General features: G+C 39.0%; 1 protein-coding gene across 6 annotated transcripts in view; it reads left to right on the top strand.

Annotated features, from left to right (window-relative positions):
* Positions 1 to 16,899, top strand: part of APPL1 (adaptor protein, phosphotyrosine interacting with PH domain and leucine zipper 1) — a 31,108-nt gene continuing 14,209 nt past the window's right edge. For 3 of the 6 annotated variants that reach the window (XR_014229226.1, XM_082322214.1, XM_082322217.1), the window contains exons 1-12: positions 1 to 132; positions 4,658 to 4,756; positions 5,846 to 5,905; positions 7,806 to 7,877; positions 8,753 to 8,840; positions 10,428 to 10,469; positions 11,347 to 11,405; positions 11,887 to 12,033; positions 13,559 to 13,641; positions 13,746 to 13,904; positions 15,202 to 15,390; positions 15,891 to 15,933. Coding sequence is in view for 5 of the 6 variants with exons in the window: in XM_082322214.1 (XP_082178340.1) it covers positions 79 to 132; positions 4,658 to 4,756; positions 5,846 to 5,905; positions 7,806 to 7,877; positions 8,753 to 8,840; positions 10,428 to 10,469; positions 11,347 to 11,405; positions 11,887 to 12,033; positions 13,559 to 13,641; positions 13,746 to 13,904; positions 15,202 to 15,390; positions 15,891 to 15,933 (1,095 nt within the window). In the remaining variant the exon portion in view is untranslated. Of the gene's footprint in view, positions 133 to 4,657; positions 4,757 to 5,845; positions 5,906 to 6,046; positions 6,124 to 7,805; positions 7,878 to 8,752; positions 8,841 to 10,427; positions 10,470 to 11,346; positions 11,406 to 11,886; positions 12,034 to 13,558; positions 13,642 to 13,745; positions 13,905 to 15,201; positions 15,391 to 15,890; positions 15,934 to 16,899 lie in introns of those variants that run through there. The other 3 variants (XM_082322216.1, XM_082322215.1, XM_082322218.1) reach the window with 3 other exon arrangements.

Genomic DNA, 16,899 nt, shown 5'->3' on the forward strand with positions numbered 1-16,899 from the left:
GGGGGAGGGGCCCAGTCAGCTGGGCGCGCTGCGGGGAGCGGGAGCTGCAGCGGCGCAGAGTCAGCCCCGGCGGCCGCCATGCCCGGCATCGACAAGCTCCCCATCGAGGAGACGCTGGAAGACAGCCCCCAGGTGAGAGAGGCGAGACGCAGCCCGCTGGGTGGAGGGCAGGCCGGGCCCAGCCGCGGGGCGCCGGGCCTAGCGCTGACCCCCGCTCGCTCCCTCCCGCCGTGTTCCCTCGGGGCGGCGGTGGAGCGCCTCGGCGGCGGCCGGGAGGGAGGGGGAGACCCTCCCCGGCAGCGGGGCAGGGACGCGGCGTGCGTGGCCAGGGCCCTTCCCGGCCTCCTCGCCCCTGTGGCGTGGCAGGGGCTTGGGGCCAGGATCGCGGCGCTCGCGCTGTCCGCTTCGGCAGCGCGCGCTGCCAGGAGCCGCCCCGCTCGCGGCGGCGCCTTCCCGCCCGCGGCACCGCCTCCCCGGGTCCTGCGCGCTGTAGCCGTTCCGGAAGCGGCGAGCTCGGTGGCGGTGGTCCAGGGGCCCTGGGCTTCGGCGTCGGGCGTCGGGGTGGTGGCTGGCATCGGCTCCCCGCCTTCCCCGCCCCCGCCCTTACCTTCGTGACTTACTTTGGAGACCTCGTGTTGACAAAACGCGTCTTCGCTTCTCAAGACGATTTTTCTTACCTTTGTGTTTTACTAAAAGGCATTAAGGTGTAATAGATAGTTATGGAAAGCCGTTACTGGATGCGGTTATCGCGGCGGTTGTTAATGCTGTGAGTAGGTGGGAAACGCGTGGTGCTGAGAGGCCTTTAATTACTGTGGTGTCTTCGCTTCCATTTCTGCTGCCTGACCTTTGTCAGTGATGCCATATATTGCATTGGCGTTTCTTTCGTACTGCTGTTAACCGGGAAATGCTTTCTTCAGTTGCGCTGGCTTCTTTTGCTGTCAGCAACAACAGCAAGTACTTTGTACTGCTCTTCCTAGACATGAAAAAAGTTTGCAATATATTTTCTGTTATTGCAGCCTTTTGAATTAAGATCCTTGTTTTGCTGCGTTGTTTATGTAGGTGAGCAAGACTTTCTATATTGTGATAGCATAGGTATTGGTAGTTTTGATTCTTCAACCATAGGAAGATAAGGTTTCACTTGCTTAATAGGGAATTTTAACCCCTAAAATGACAGCCATTTTAACAAATCTACGTCAAGTGGAGGAACAACTTAGAAAAAGCAACAGAAGGCGGCTATGCAGAAAGTGTGTTGTTGCTTGCCAAAGGACAGTGCCCCATATAGCTCAAATACCAGATGTTAGATGAGATCTAGCCTGTAGTATGGTCTCTGGCCCACAGGCTAAACCTGATGTACTCACATGAAGAGGAAAGATTTTTGGAAGTGTTATAATAATAGTAATTTAATGAAATTATCTCTTGAAGGTCTGTTCTCAGTATATGGAGGTCATAATTATTCATATTTATAGGAAATGTCAAATGTGAGATAAACTTAGGATCCCTAAAACATGGGATGTAGAGTTTTTTTCCCCAAGCACTTAAGACTGGAATGTCGTTTGGGAAGCACATGCAAAAAAGTTACGTATTGGAAAATACTTATAAATTCTAGAATCTTTCATTTGACATTATTTGTGACACAGACTAGCAAAGCCTAACTTAGCCCAATGAGTTTGATGTGCTTGAACAATTAGATTTGCCGATATCTTCTTCTGTTTTAGGTACAAAATTTTACGTCTTTCAGTCAACCTAATATTTCCAGTGAAATCTGGCTAACCACCTCTTAGAATAACGTAACTAGGACTCTGTAGTTTTCTATTACATCAGTTCATTTCTGTTATTTTGAAAACAGTGCAATGAAAATGGCAGGAAATGTCGCTTGAAGAAGGAAGAAACCTTGCTTTCGTTAGGAGTTGCTATGACTTTCTGATTGATGTGTTCATGCTGTAATATTGAAAAAGATCATCAGCGTAGGTCGTTGGTTAGTGCTGAACTATGGACTGGAGTTTTGCACCTTTAGACATGTTTCAGACACTAACTGTAGGTATATAAACATGATATCAAACTTATTCTGCATGTGAGCGAAGGAAAGGCTTTTCTAAAATGGCAAAACCCATTCATTTCCTCTTGTCGCAGGATAAAAATCTCACCGCTGTGTTTTTAGATGTAAACCAAATGCCAAGTTTACATTGTCTTTTGCTGTGCAAAGCAGTGCAATTTAAATACTTAGGACATATATTGCACATGTACTCAGTGTTTATATATATATATGTTTAGAGACAGTTTCTGCTCAGACTTATTTGCATTCCTGAAGCATTGCACAATAAAAAAGCCGAGAGACTTGATAGTACAGGCTCTGTCTCATGTCACTTACGCTGCCATACATGTGGTGACGTAAAATGCTTAACAATTCAGCGACTTCTAACTAGGTGGTTTCATTGTGCAGCTTATCACTGGTAGTTTCTAGTGCACCTGCTCATCTATAGGGGATGAAAGCATCTTAAAGAACATGCAAAATGATGCAGAGTTTTACTAGAAACATGAGTAAACAATTCCTCCAATTTTTTGCTAAGCAGTGGTCTGCCATGACTTGTTTACAGTTTCAGGTTATTTTCTTTCCATTGATATCATGCAATGTCAGTTTGAAGTCCCGACATCAATAACTGATATTCTTCCAGTAAAACCTAGAAATGCTTTTATTCTACAGTGTTCAGTTTTAAAGAGTAAGCACAGTCCAGAAATCTTATATGATATTCCTTTAAAATTACATGTTCAGGTTTATTTATGTTCAGGTTTATTAATGTTCAGATTTAAAGGTCATGAGTATATAATTCAGTGGTTATGGTACTATGTAATTTTTTCTTTTGCATTCTTTCAGGTGTGTCTCCTTCAATGGGAGAGTCACAGCTATTAGGATGACACAACATGTTGCCACATTCGGCAAACATTTGAGTTCCTCTCCAACTCTTTCCTCCTCCACCCCCCTTTTCCACTTGTTTTATAAACTGGAACCACCATTAAAGTGATTTATTGTGTTGATGATGCTGTTTGATAATATTTTTTTTTATTTAAGTATCTTGTAGGCATTATATGGTATGATCATATTTGTGAGACAACCAGGCATCTAATTCAAGTTAAATAAAAGAACTTCATGTCAAAAGAATGGTCAAATAATAGACTTTATACAGGTTTAGTAAGTTTCCAGGTCCCATAAGTTCCTTCCCTTCCTCTTTGAGGAAACTACAATTATTTAGCCTAGGGAAGACAGAGAATTTCCAATTTCAAGTGTTTAACAACCATAATTTTGGGGGAAAAAACAGTTATATACTTACAATTCTTTCCATTTTTTGTCTGGACATAAATTTTAGTGTAAACCTGGAAACAAAGCATAGTCTTCTTGCTAAAACATTACTAGAGGGAAAGGGTTTATTTTGTGCGTCTTGCAAGCGAGACTCCTGTTTCCAAGCACCCCAACCAATGTTTTAGATTAGGAAAAGCAAATGTAGCCTGTGCACAGTTATAGGTACATTCTCTGCTCTTCCCTCTTTTGGGTTTTTGTCTTGGTGGAAAGAAGCCATTCAATATCCTCGTGGTGAGGAGTAACGTTGCTTCCCCGTGCAAAAAGGATGCAAGAACACTGAGTCAGCATCTCATTTAAGCTTAAGGGCAAAGTATGCCTGAGCAACCTGATTGCCTTCTCATCCAGCGTCAGTCATTTCCTCACAGGGAAGAGCAGTGGATGTCATTTACCTTGACTTAAGCAAGCATTCTGACACGGTCTCTGGTAACATCCTTCTGGCCAAAATGGAGAGGTATGGACAGCAACCTGGGTGGAAAAACTGGCTGGAGAGCTGGGCTTGAAGAGTAGCGATCAGTGTTTTGAAGTCTAATAGGTGGACAGTGATAAGGGTGTTGATTTTGAGGTGGATGCTGTTAAGCACCGTCATCGGTGATGTGCGCAGTGCAATAGGATGCACAGTCAGCGAGCTTGTGGGTGACTCCAGCTAAGGAACAGACTGACTGACAAGCTGGGGTAAGGACAAAAGGACAGATCTTTTCACTCCCTTTCACGTGGAGTGGTGAGGAGGAGAAACACCTATCTTAGGAGTGACAAGGTGTAGGTTGTGCTGTTCTGATTTGGTTTGGCTTTTAGTTCCTCAGCCTTTTGATCACAGAATTGACCGTGATTGCACAGCTGAATTATAGGTCCAAGCACAGCCAGCAGCTGTCTTCGTGCAGGATGGATAGTGTCAGCATGCCATAGCCTTTGTTTTGATCTCGCTGCAGAAGAAATGTGTACACCTGGCACGCTATTTAATACCCGTCATCTTTACCCTTTTCCTAGGTACCATAGTGAGTCCAGTAGTTTCCCACAGTTCCAACTTTATTACACACTTATCCATCTCCCTTGGTCCTTTCCTTTCTGAAAATGTACTTGTATTAGCCTGGAGAGAGGCTGACGGCAGGCATCAGGCTGAGCTTGGGTATCTTTAAGATTCTCTGGCATGCACCGTGTATCATTCCTGTAAACACTGTCGGAGGGTGTATAAACTTCTCGGTAATGAAACCTGAAGCAATGCTATTTAACTTTGAAAATCTGGTACATTTAAATACGACTCTGCTAACTTGACATGTTAATGTTTTGGCTGTTTCATTTTTGCAGACCCGCTCTTTGCTGGGAGTATTTGAAGAAGATGCTGCTGCAATTTCCAATTACATCAATCAGTTATTTCAAGCCATGCACAGAATATATGATGCACAGGTAGTGTTAATGAAATTCTTGAATGCATTATAAAGCTTTTGAACCACATTTCACGTCTCTTGCTTTTTTTGAAATTATTATAAGCAGTATTTTTTTTAAACTTCCACATTTTTTAAATGTGGAAGTGAAATAAAAGAAGAATTAAATGATTGTTTTTCTGTATGTTAGGGAGTGGTAAAGACTAAATTCTTGTGATTTCTTTTGCAGCAGAATTTCTTATGACAAGTAAAAAGATTTTCTGGTCTTCTAGTAGTTTTATTGTATTTCCCAAGTGTTTCTAAAATATTTCCCATCGTGATCTTAGTGTGTATAATAGTACGTACCAAGTGGGAGATTATTTTTTACCCACAATATATTCATGTTTCACTCATCATCTATAAGCAACTGCACTTTTATGCCAAAGGCAGAATCTATTTTGCGTGTTTTTCTGAACAATTGAGTTTATGGCTGTATTTTTAATTTGTATACACTTGAACTGTTTGGCTTTTTTACTGATTTGTTACTCTTGCTTTTTATATTTTTATTTTACTGTGGTTTTTACTTTAATGACTAGTGTATTTATTGTAGGTTTGCTGCTTTGTAGTTTTATTTTACTGCCTCTCTATTTAGCTTTTAATTTCTGTACTTTCTCCTTCAACTGCCTCATGAAAGATGAAGTTGTTCCATCCCATGAAGCTGCTAATTAGGTCCTGTCTGTGTACAAGTACAAAGCAGTTTGTAACCAGGTAGTACTGGGATTCATTTTAATCTTTCCTTTACAGATAACAAATTCCTAATACTCAGTAACTAGGGCAGCTAATTTGAAATAATTAAATGCAAACATGCACTCCATAACATGAAAAATACAGAAATCGGTGTACATAGCACAGGTTGTGAACTTGGTATTTGTAAGCACTGATTACCTCTAATTCTCAATAATGTTAGAGAAATGGAAGGGCAGGATGCTTAGGTTTTTTGGAAATCTGTAGTCAGATTTTAAGTTCCATGTCTGTAATAGTTTCCTCTTCAAATATGTGATTTTTTTTTTTTTAATATTAATTTAAATCAAAATAACAAGCTTGGGGTTTCTTTGTTTGTTTTTTAAATCAGAATGAATTAAGTGCAGCAACTCATCTGACTTCAAAGCTTCTGAAGGAATACGAGAAGCAGGTACTGTGTAAATCATTGTTGTCTTTGTGTGGTCAGGACTGTGTATTTTTGTAGTCTTTTATCTCCCAGAGCACAACGTAGAATGTATTTACATTTGGCCCAGATAAAATGAACTGCTCTAGTGGGTGGCTCGAATCCTTGCCAAAAGAATCTACTGTCTTCATATTAGTTCTTCCAACTAAAACAGAATGAAGTTCCTCTTACCATGATGAATATTAGTAAGTTCTGGAATATTTTACTTTTGGATCAGTGTTTTGGGGGTTGCTTAGGGTGGTGGTGGGGTTTTGTTTTTGTTTTATAAACCTGCTTACTGTTAAGTGCTTTAATTTTACTAGTCACAAAGAGAAGAGATTGCAGTCTCCATTTAACAACCATAATTTACTCTTATTGTGAAAATAATTTCATCTCTGAAAGCAGAGATTGTGGAATCCCTAACTGTCCCCACTGTAGCCTGTACTGTGAAGGCTTTCCTATTTGTAGCTGTGCTGCTGCGACCCCTTTTCTGAGATGCACGTTAAAAGCAAAAAGTCACTCCTTTGAAGGAGGCTGGCGCTCCCTGTCCTCATTCTTCACCTAATGAGGTGAACTGGAAAAAGTACTATTTATGAATTATTTTGGTTTGGTGAGTCTTTCTAGAGGGGTGAGATGACACGTTATTGTTCCTTCAGTAATTGTTACTAACGAATAGGTGTAAAGCAGATAGGATCAAAACCACAGTGGTGCTGATCCAAAAGAATAGTGAGTATTCGTACCTGCAGTAGTCCCACTAGGAAGAGATGGAGAAACAGATTTAGAGTGTCTTTTTAGAAAAAAACAGTCTGAATTCCTAATGACAGACTGGAAATGCTGCTTAAGATGTCTGTGCACAGTCCGAATTGTAGCAGGAATTAAGTTATTTCTGCTTTTTTTTTTTAAGAAGTAGCTGCAGTACTGTCATTTGAATTGTTTTAACATTGCTGATACAATACCAAATTGACTTTAGGGACACAGCTATGTAATGAATTGCACTGTTTCTGCCATTTTCTAGCAAAACCACGGTTTTTGCGAAATCAAAATGAAAAGAACTAGCTTCAGATTAGAAGAACCAATTAGGGCATGATATTCTTATTCGGTAGCAGTTATGGGTATCAAAATATACACCAAATATCCTTATTTCAGTTACAGTTTGTTACATTCATTGAGAAGAAGGAGGGGGGAACCTAACAAGATGGAAGGGGGTACTCAAAATTTTTAACAAAACAGTTGTGTTTTTTTATATTTCCAAGTGTTTTATGTATAGCTGCTGTGAATTAAAAGAAGAATTCAATTAGCATTGGACTTTTAACTTATTTTTCTGATTTATCTCCTTTGGACTGCTTTTTTTCCCCAGTCAGGAGATTAGCTTAAAAATACATAAATAATGTTTTAACTGGATTATTTCTTTTTTCGCTTGTGACCATTTTGGTCATACTTTTGCCTCCATCAAGGCATTATAGAAGAAAACTCTTTTGGATGGTTTAAAAATTTCACATCATCAGAAGTTGAAGATGAACACTAAATATTGCTTAATTTTTGATAATTTTAAAATAATTTGCAAAGCTGGATAAAATTCTTCAGAGATGTCAAGTCTGCATCTTTCCTGATTTTTTCAATAAAATTATGAATTAACTTATAAAATCTATTAATTAGATCAATTAATCTATTTTAAAAATAGATTTTTTTTTTTAAATGAGAATTGTTTATTACTCCACCCCCAATATTCCTTCCTCACAGGACAATAAAGAAGTGCTTCAGTGTATCTTAACTGTATAATATTTTAAAACAACGGAATACCCAGTGCATTCATAGATAGGATTAATATCGTATTTTCTGAATGGCAGAAGGCACTGCAAACAACATGCCTCCTTTTATTTTATTCTAGCGTTTTCCACTAGGGGGAGATGATGAAGTCATGACTTCCACTTTACAGCAATTCGCAACAGTGATAGATGAGGCAAGTACTTGTATTTGTTTCACTTGCTTTGCTAATGTTGTGGCGTATAGACTTGAACTTGCTTAATTATTCCAGCCTTTTTTAAGATAGAAGGTACAGAAATGGCTTTCATTTGTCAATAAGGTAACGCTTAATTGTGTATTGCAGCATGTATTTAAAGTTATATAACCTGAAGATAAGGAATCAATTCAGCAAAATGAGGGCGCGTTGTTGAGAAAGAAGGAAGTTTAACTTCCTGGAGCCACAGCCCAACACCGTTGCAGAATGGCAGCTAGCACTGTTTGCCGTGAGAGTATTTGTAGTGCCTGGTTTCCCATACCTGACTGACAAAGGCACCTCCTGCTGCCTGCATGGGAGACGCAGGCTCTTCTGAAAGACAGCTTAGCGCCGGTGAGGTCTGAGCCAGGATTGTTTCTGTGGTCCTGCGCCTCCCTTCTAACACTACTTAAACAGTCTTTTGGGAGAAAGAACGCGTTTGTTCTGCCTCTGTAACCTGGGAAAGATGGGCTGTCGTGTCGCTGGAGGGAAACTGGAGAAATAAATTGACCTGTCTTCAGAATGTGTGAGGCCATCTCCTGACATGATCCAGGGACTTGGAATAAGTTGGAAAAGCAGGGACAAACACTAAACTCTAAAGGTCTTCTATAAAAAGCTCGTGATGAGATCAGGAACCTAGGAAAGAACAGCTGCAAAAAAATGAATGTGCAAAATTATGTTTGAGTTGTACATGTCATCTTTGAGTGAAACTGATGTCAACCTATCTTTATTTTATTTTGCTTCATTTTATTATTTTGCTTCATTTTATTATTTTGCTTCATTTTATTTATCTTGGCACTGTTTTCCTAAAATTTCCTTCTTTCTCTTGTCTTTTGCAGCTCAGCTCTTGCCATGCAGTACTTTCAACTCAGCTCGCGGACGCAATGATGTTTCCTATTACGCAGTTTAAAGAAAGGGATCTAAAAGGTAGAGTGCTCAAACAAATACTGTTTTTATCAACAGCAGCAATAACAAAAACGTAGCATTTCATCTCCATAGCTCTTGTTTCACTAAATAGAATACGCCGCTTATTTTTCAGCTCTCAAAAGTATGCACCTCCCAATTTTTAAAAAAATGTAAGTTATTTCTATTCGTGAGAGTATTACTGTTGAAGAACTTAACGCTATTACTGTTTCAACAAAAATATTACTTATATTATGGAAGCACTTCTATTCAAGATTAAAATTTTGCAGTTACTGTAAACACTAGGAAAGAATATTTTCAGATAATTTGCATGTTCAGGAAATATTTGTATATATTGTAATACCATGACATCAATATAATGGCTGGACTAAACTCCAAAGGCAAAGTGCCAGAGTTGTAGTACTTACTAAGATTTAGTGAGGTGGTTCTTCTCCCCTGCTGGTAACATAGGTAGCTCCTTACGTGCAGGCGTAAGATGCTTCCAGCTTCCTACTTTTGTAACAGTTGTATCTTATTCTGCCTGGTCTAAAATAATACGTAATGTGTCTGATTATGACAGATTTTACTCGAGATGCTAAAGTGAATAGACTGGTGTGGCAAATGGGCCTCAAATAGAAACGATAAGAGTTAAAACCAAAATAATTTAAATCCCTAATGTGAACATCCTAGAGCGGGTATACCTAACGTGAACATTTTAAGTCTAAATTGAAATAAAAATCACAACTCTTCCATAAATCTTCTAGCTCTTTATGAATCTTGGAAAATACTTCTTTGGCACTAGTTTGTTGCGAAATTATGGATTAAATAGATCATGCTTTTTAAGCAAGGGAACATGAGTATCTCAAGGCTTATATTACTTCTCAGAACCTGGAAAAATCTCCTGTTAATATTTACTGAAGAAGCATCCCTGAGGCAATAATCACAAATTACATTTTCCCACTGGAAGTTTGTAACCACCAGCTGATGCAGTATGTAATGACACCATACTTCTTTATGGACTTTATAGGCACTTTCTGCAAAGCTTTTCCATGGTTTTTTGTCTTTGCTTTACCATAGAGTTGAGCATAGCTCTCTGCCTTCTTATGTTGCAATATGACACACAGCCACAATCAAGATCAGAACGAGTGCTAAGTGTTGTACTGTTTTCTGTTCCCTGACACAGTGAGACTAAATAACCATCTAGACCACGACTAATTTTAGGTAGGAGGAATCACAATGCATTTGGGGCTTTCCTTCGATCCGGTGGCAGTTCCCTGTCTCCTGTGCTTCCACTTCCCCAACTCAGACCAGAACTCTGACCAGAAATATAGGTGACACATTTGTATTGAGGATCTGTTTCAAAGTCTTGAAAAGAAGTTCCTCCTTACCTTATTACAGTACAGTGTCTTTTTTGGGAAGCCGGAGAGCCACAGAAATGATACTCAGGCCCCAAGCAGACTTTCCTGGCCTCATAGTGCCTGTGCTGGTAATTCAGTACGGTGCAAGGTGGGAACTACAACTGCTCAGTAGTGAAACATTGCATGAGAAACCCTAATATCTAAATGTTATGTCAATAACAACTTGCTTAAATTGTGATATGTTGTTTTGTAGAGATATTAACTCTAAAAGAAGTTTTCCAAATTGCAAGCAATGGTAAGTGTAAAACACTTAATGTTATAGATATTAGAAGACGATGGTATTATTGTAGATTATTTACTCAGAAAACTCGTGAAGGTATTTGCGCAGTGTAAAGTGACTAATTAATGTGTAAGTTTTTCAGCGATACTTAGGCACCCAGCTTTCCTTGGTTCACTTGTAAATCCCTGCTTTGTGTACCAAAGTGTTAAGGCAAATTGACAGTATTAGTCTTTTTTTTACGATATTTTAAATACATATATAATTATTAAATAATTTAGGATTATGCTACCAAAATTACTAAAAATGGTAAGCTCACTTCTTAAAGTCAGGACTGGATTAATAAACAAATTTTACCTCCCTAGAATTAGTTTGATAGTTCTCTTCCTTATTGTCAGAAGTTACTTTTTTAGGTAGCTCTACTATATCCTTGTAGAGAACGTATTCTTTAAGTAAGGGTTAAGTAAGGATTCTGCTTCTCTTAATGTAAATTGTTTGATTGCTTTAGAAGCAAGAAAGATTAGATACAGGTTTTCATAACAGTTGGACTCAATGATCTTGAAGATCTTTTCCAACCTAAATGGTTCTATGATTCTGTGATAATGGAAAGTTGTCTCTACTTATAGGAAGTTTCTGTCTTTGAAGAATATTAGATATTTAGGGAAATTTGTAACAAACTGGCCACGTTTGCGTCTGGTGAGAATTTTTCTTCAGCCCAAGTATTTGTGGCAGTGAAGTAATTATAAACAGGCAAGAACAATTCTTAAAGGTTTTGATATGACAGAACTTTGCATTCAGCTGGCTGCGCAACACACAGTGATATAACAGTTTTCTGCTCTGTTTCATAAGTCACTAATTTATCAAAATGATCATAAATTCTCTTTTGATTGCTTAGACCATGATGCTGCCATTACCAGATACAGTCGGTTGTCAAAAAGAAGGGAAAATGAAAAGGTTCGTAAACGAAAATACTTAATATCAAGATTTTTAGAGGAGATAAGAAATAATTTTCATCTAATATATATATTTATGATGGAAGACAATGTATGGCAGTCCACCTGAAGGCTGATAGTTTATGTTTTAGCAGTCTAAACAGTTTGCTTCAGAACAGAAAAGCACGTTTCCCCAACACGTGCCTGTCTTGTAACACTGAAAATGCTCTAAGATGAAGGTTGTGATACTATATTCAATTTATTTTTGTAAAGAAATAACCACACTTTCTAGGGAGAAAAGAATGCTGTAGTTGTTGTTAATGTGTCTAATGTATAAGTTAGAGAAGCGGAATTGTAGGGTAAAATACGCAATTGCTGATGATAGAGGGTGGAACGTTACTGTGGTTTTTTTCCATGCTGACTGTGAAGCTGTCCAGAAGGCGTGTGATGCATACCAAGTCTCAAACATTCCTTTTTCCCCTCCCCTGTCTGTGTCTCTTTAGATCAAGGCTGAAGTTACAGAAGATGTATATACTTCCAGGAAAAAACAGCATCAGACTATGATGCATTATTTCTGTGCACTAAACACTCTTCAGTACAAAAAGAAAATTGCTATGCTAGAACCCTTGCTAGGATACATGCAAGCTCAGGTAATTTCAGACTCTGAAAGCTGTAGGTCTGAAAGAAGACGTAAAAGTACTTTGTGAAGGTTGATGTAGTGAAATCCGTTGCAAGACCTCTTCTGCAATCCAAGGAAGCAAATGGAGGAAAAGATGTACCCCATCCTCATCGCCGCAGCTGTCGTAGCTGCTGCCATCAGCACTGTCAGTAACTACAACTAGGCATTTCCCACTCAGTATATGAATCTCATCATGACGTGCTCTCACTCCCATCGGAGAATCTTTTAGGAAAGTCTGGGTTACAAATATAAAGGCCTAATTCTACCCCAAAACCCAGAGGGCTAAATTTAATGCGCTGCCTGAATTTTCATTGCCGGGTACTTTTTTCTACTGCATCACTGATGGGAATAGCTGATTAAAACTTGCGCGCGTGCAAGTCCACATGGAAGCGTACCTTCCTAGAAGGTAACTTGGAGACTGTTAAACTCTTTCCTGTGGCAGCTATTCTGAGGTGAGATAATCATCAAATTCACATCGCTCCTGTTTTCAATCAAGGGTGTGGAAGAACTGGAATGCTAAAAATCATCCTGGCTTGTGTTTGTTTAATATAAATGAGTTCATGATTGGTTTATTTGAGAATGGGTGCAATAGGAAATACAAGTATAAAAAAAGTTCTTTGAAGAGACTTAATTTGTACTTTCAGAAGTATGTTGTCAGTAGGGTTTTTAAAACAAACAAACAAAAAACAAACAAACAAACCAAACAAACAAACAAAAAAAAACCAAAAAAACAACCCAAACCCAAACTTTCCAGCATCTGGCACTGCCACAGTGTCCCGAGTAGGAATTAACTTGCAGTTACTGTCTGAAAGCTTTCCGAGTCCAAGAAGAACTCTTGCTTCTTTTTGAAACTTTGCAGCTTGTATTTAAGAACTAAGCTCTAAATATTGTCTGTAACAAAGCAGGTAGGGCACCCTGTTGTTTGGGTGCAGGTTTTTGTTGCATCTAAGAATGGGAAGGGCAGGGCCGTGCCCCGTGGCGTCCTGTTCTGAGACTTCGTATGGCTAAACTCAGTTTAGGTGTGGCAGTTTTTCTGGACATGCAACATGGAGTGCGCTGTCTTTAAGATACACGTTGTCGGTTCCCCTCGGCAGGGTCCGCAGTGAGGGCATGGCCCCAGACAGGCTCTCACAGGTTTCCCCTCTCCTGTGCCCCCAAATGCCTCCGCCCGTAACACAACAGTTACCGAAGTGGTGGGCTTGAAAAAGTACAGGGAGGCCTTGGGATCACCAAGGCGAAACCTCGTTTCTTTCCTGCGCGTTTCTGTATTTCCTCCAGGCGACTGCAGTTCCTCTTGTCGCAGCGAAACCCCGCTGCAGGGTCGGCATCAGCCTTCGCTCGCAGACAAAACCATGCATTCTGCTCCGTTGGTGGGAATGAGGGACAAAACCAGAGTTGTCTGAGAAACTTGAACCTCCTATGGTTTACTCTGTTAATTGTTACTGTCGTTTTATTAATGACTAAATTCTCCCTTTTCCTCCTCTTTTTTTTTAAAGATAAGTTTTTTTAAAATGGGTTCAGAAAATCTTACTGAGCAATTGGAAGATTTTTTGACCAATATTGGCACAAGTGTACAGAAGTAAGTTGTCTTTATTGAATTTTGAACTATTATCAAGGCAATTATTTTTTCTGTTTCTACTTATTAATAAATTATCTTTGTTCGTAACACGTTATTTACCTTAGTGTTCGCAGGGAAATGGAGTGTGAAGTGGAAAACATGCAACAAACGATAGAGGACCTGGAAGTAGCTAGTGATCCGCTGTATTTGCCTGATCCTGATACCATGAAATTTCCTGTTCATAGAAATCTGACGCGGAAAGCTGGCTATCTCAATGCAAGAAAGTAAGACTAACTTGTTACTTAAAAATTCCAGCATATTTCATTTTGAGAAAGGAAAACTAAAAAAGTATGCAATATTTTTTTGAAGCTAGCTATGCTGATTTTACGTACTTAGTTGAGTAAGTCACATAGGAGCGATTCTGTTTCTTTCTTTGGACTCCGTCACTTAATTGGTATTCATTTCATTGTTACGCTGACATAGTGTCGTTCAGGTGCAAAGCATAGTTATCCTGATTTTATTCTCTTTTTGCCTGAATTTTCACATCAAAAAGAAAAATTAAAGTTTAGGAGAGTGTAATTTCACTGGATCGTAACTGGAAAACAACAAGATTGCAGCTATCAGGATGGTTATATGAGTGTCCACTAAAGCTTTGGGGTTCAAGTTACTAATAAAATAGGGCAAGCTTGAGAGATACAAGGCAAAATGTTCTCTGTACCCGAAATGCACTTTCAACAGCCTTCTCAATTTCATAGTCTTCTGTCCGCTGGAGGGAGCTGTTCCTGTAGTTATTAAAGTCTAGCAGCTGATTTTTATAGTTACTAAAAATAAGTTATAACACTCAGATTTTTTTCTGTAATTTATATCATAAGCTCCAAGGAATTTTTTTAAAAATGTAGATTACAACAACAGTTAGAGTCACATACTGAATGAGGCATGAATTTCTGTAGTAGAACACAATTGCAGCAATTAATACCGAAGAGAGTGTCGGAACAAAAAGGGAGGCTAAACTGCAAGTGTTACTGACCTTTTGGTTTCAGATTGTTCCTCTTCTCTTATTCTGGGGGGCGGGGAACAACAACAAAACCCCAACAACATGCGCTAAGGAAAATTTTGGTACAAAATACTTGGAAAATTGAGGTATCTTACATGACCAAGCTAATGCTTAACACAAAGTTCTTCAAAACTTAGTCTTAACAATGTAAGTGCAGAGTTCAGAGGTCTTACCAGTTACGCTGCTAATACATATAATTGGAATATGCATATTGTGTAAAGCAATACTGTAAGAGCTGATCATCAAAACTGAAGTACTTACGCCTTTTTATTCTAAATTAAGTTTCACATAATCTAAGAAAGCAACTATTTTATGTATTCATTGCTCAGCAGTGGGTTTAGAATGAAAAAACCAGCAGATGGAAAGAGACTAATTTAGCTGTAAAGCTAACTGAAAACATTAAACGGGGAAAAAAGTTTTCTTAGCGCCCAGATGGTTTGTTCCAAGTAATTTTATTTTTTTTTCTAATTCATACAGCTCAGCTGAACTCCTAATCTACTAACTAAGAACCTCTTTTTATCTTTTAGTAAGACAGGGCTGGTATCTTCCAGTTGGGACCGACAGTTTTACTTCACTCAAGGTGGAAATTTGATGAGCCAGGCAAGAGGCGACGTAGCTGGGGGACTCGTCATGGATATAGACAATTGTTCTGTAATGGCTGTGGACTGCGAAGACAGACGGTACTGTTTCCAGATCACATCTTTTGATGGTAAAAAGTAAGTATTCTTACATTACTGTTACCTCTAAGTAATACTGGACTCACTAATTAAGAAAAGAAAGATGGTCTGCCTTTGGCCAGATGACAGCTCGATAGATTTTGGGGGTATTCAGAAGCAAAATCTGGGATGTCGTCTTAACGTCGCAATGTCTGGGGTTTTTTTAGTTTATCAGCTCTATAATGTAGCTGAGTGGTATTTCAGAATAAAATTACCATAATCAGTTTACAATGGTGTACTATTACATTTTGTGAGTGCTTAAGTATTACATGGGCATGATTAGAATTTTGTTCCTTTTCTATTTTTCAATTGAAATGAAAACATAATTTTTTTTTTTCCCCTCAATTAAATGTTGGCCGCACTTGGCACGTACATGGAATCTTTAGCCTTTCTTAATTTGTTGTGCAACGTACAAACATGAAAATGGGAGTTTCCTGTCTGAATGTACTTCTGAGGCATTTTAAATAGACAAAATTGTCTTTTCCGTTCTCCTCTTTCAGGTCTTCAATCTTACAGGCAGAGAGTAAAAAAGATTATGAAGAGGTAAGCTTATAGGAGGTTTGCATGGAGTCCAGTGATTTTCTGTTGCACAGAAGGAACACATTGGTAATAATAGTTGGAACGCTCATTTTATGTTCTCTAGGTGGTAAGCAGTGAACTTTTAACTCATCCTTAGATAAGGAAATATAGAAAATATGGTACTGACAGCCTGGATTCAAATTCCTCTGCAATCTTCACTGTTACATCGATATACAAAGACCTTTTGTGCTATTTCTAAGGTTTTTAGCTGGGCTGTGTCCGGTCGGCCCTGGGTCATTTGCTCGGTTGAGATTGTCCAGTAGCCTAACTCTGACACATTTGCCCTCCGAGGCCTCGCCAGAGGAAGGGAGTTTATAGTCAGCTTTAGCGCTCAGATGTGTGATTTTCTGGGCTGCAGCTGCTGTGCTCTCTCTTAGACAGCTCAGGTGACAGCCCTAACAACAAGCTGGGGTTCAGCAGGACAGCACTGGTAGTTTGCATATAATCCAGTTAGTTTTCTCCTTCAGAGAGAAGTTAAAAAGCACGGAGCAGGAGCAGATGGTTTTCCATCGCAGAGGGAGAAAATAGATTCTGGCTTACAGATGCAAGAAATGGGCAAATTCCATAAAAGGCAGATGGAATCTCTATAAGATCTTGAGGAAACAATGTCATCTGCTGTCACAGAGTAACGGAGTACAGAGAATCCTGATTTTTTTTTTTTTTTTTTGACTCCTTATAGTCGTGATTTAAGCTTGCTTTACTTTTCATCTTCAGTGTGACTAAAATAACTTTTTCAAGTAAAAACCTGATATTGTAAGGTGCAGTATGCAGATAATGGTGAATTTAATGACAAGCAGAATACTGGCTTGGCTTCCTGAAGTTACAGAGAAAGCGGAAAAGTGCTGAAGCCAGCCAACTCGGGTATTTAATCAAGTTTGTTAAAAAACTATGAAAAATTAACTTTTTTCTTTTTTTCCCTCTCTTTTTCAG

The sequence above is a fragment of the Platalea leucorodia genome, assembly GCF_965183815.1.
Source record: "Platalea leucorodia genome assembly, chromosome: 9".
Lineage (NCBI taxonomy): Eukaryota > Metazoa > Chordata > Aves > Pelecaniformes > Threskiornithidae > Platalea > Platalea leucorodia.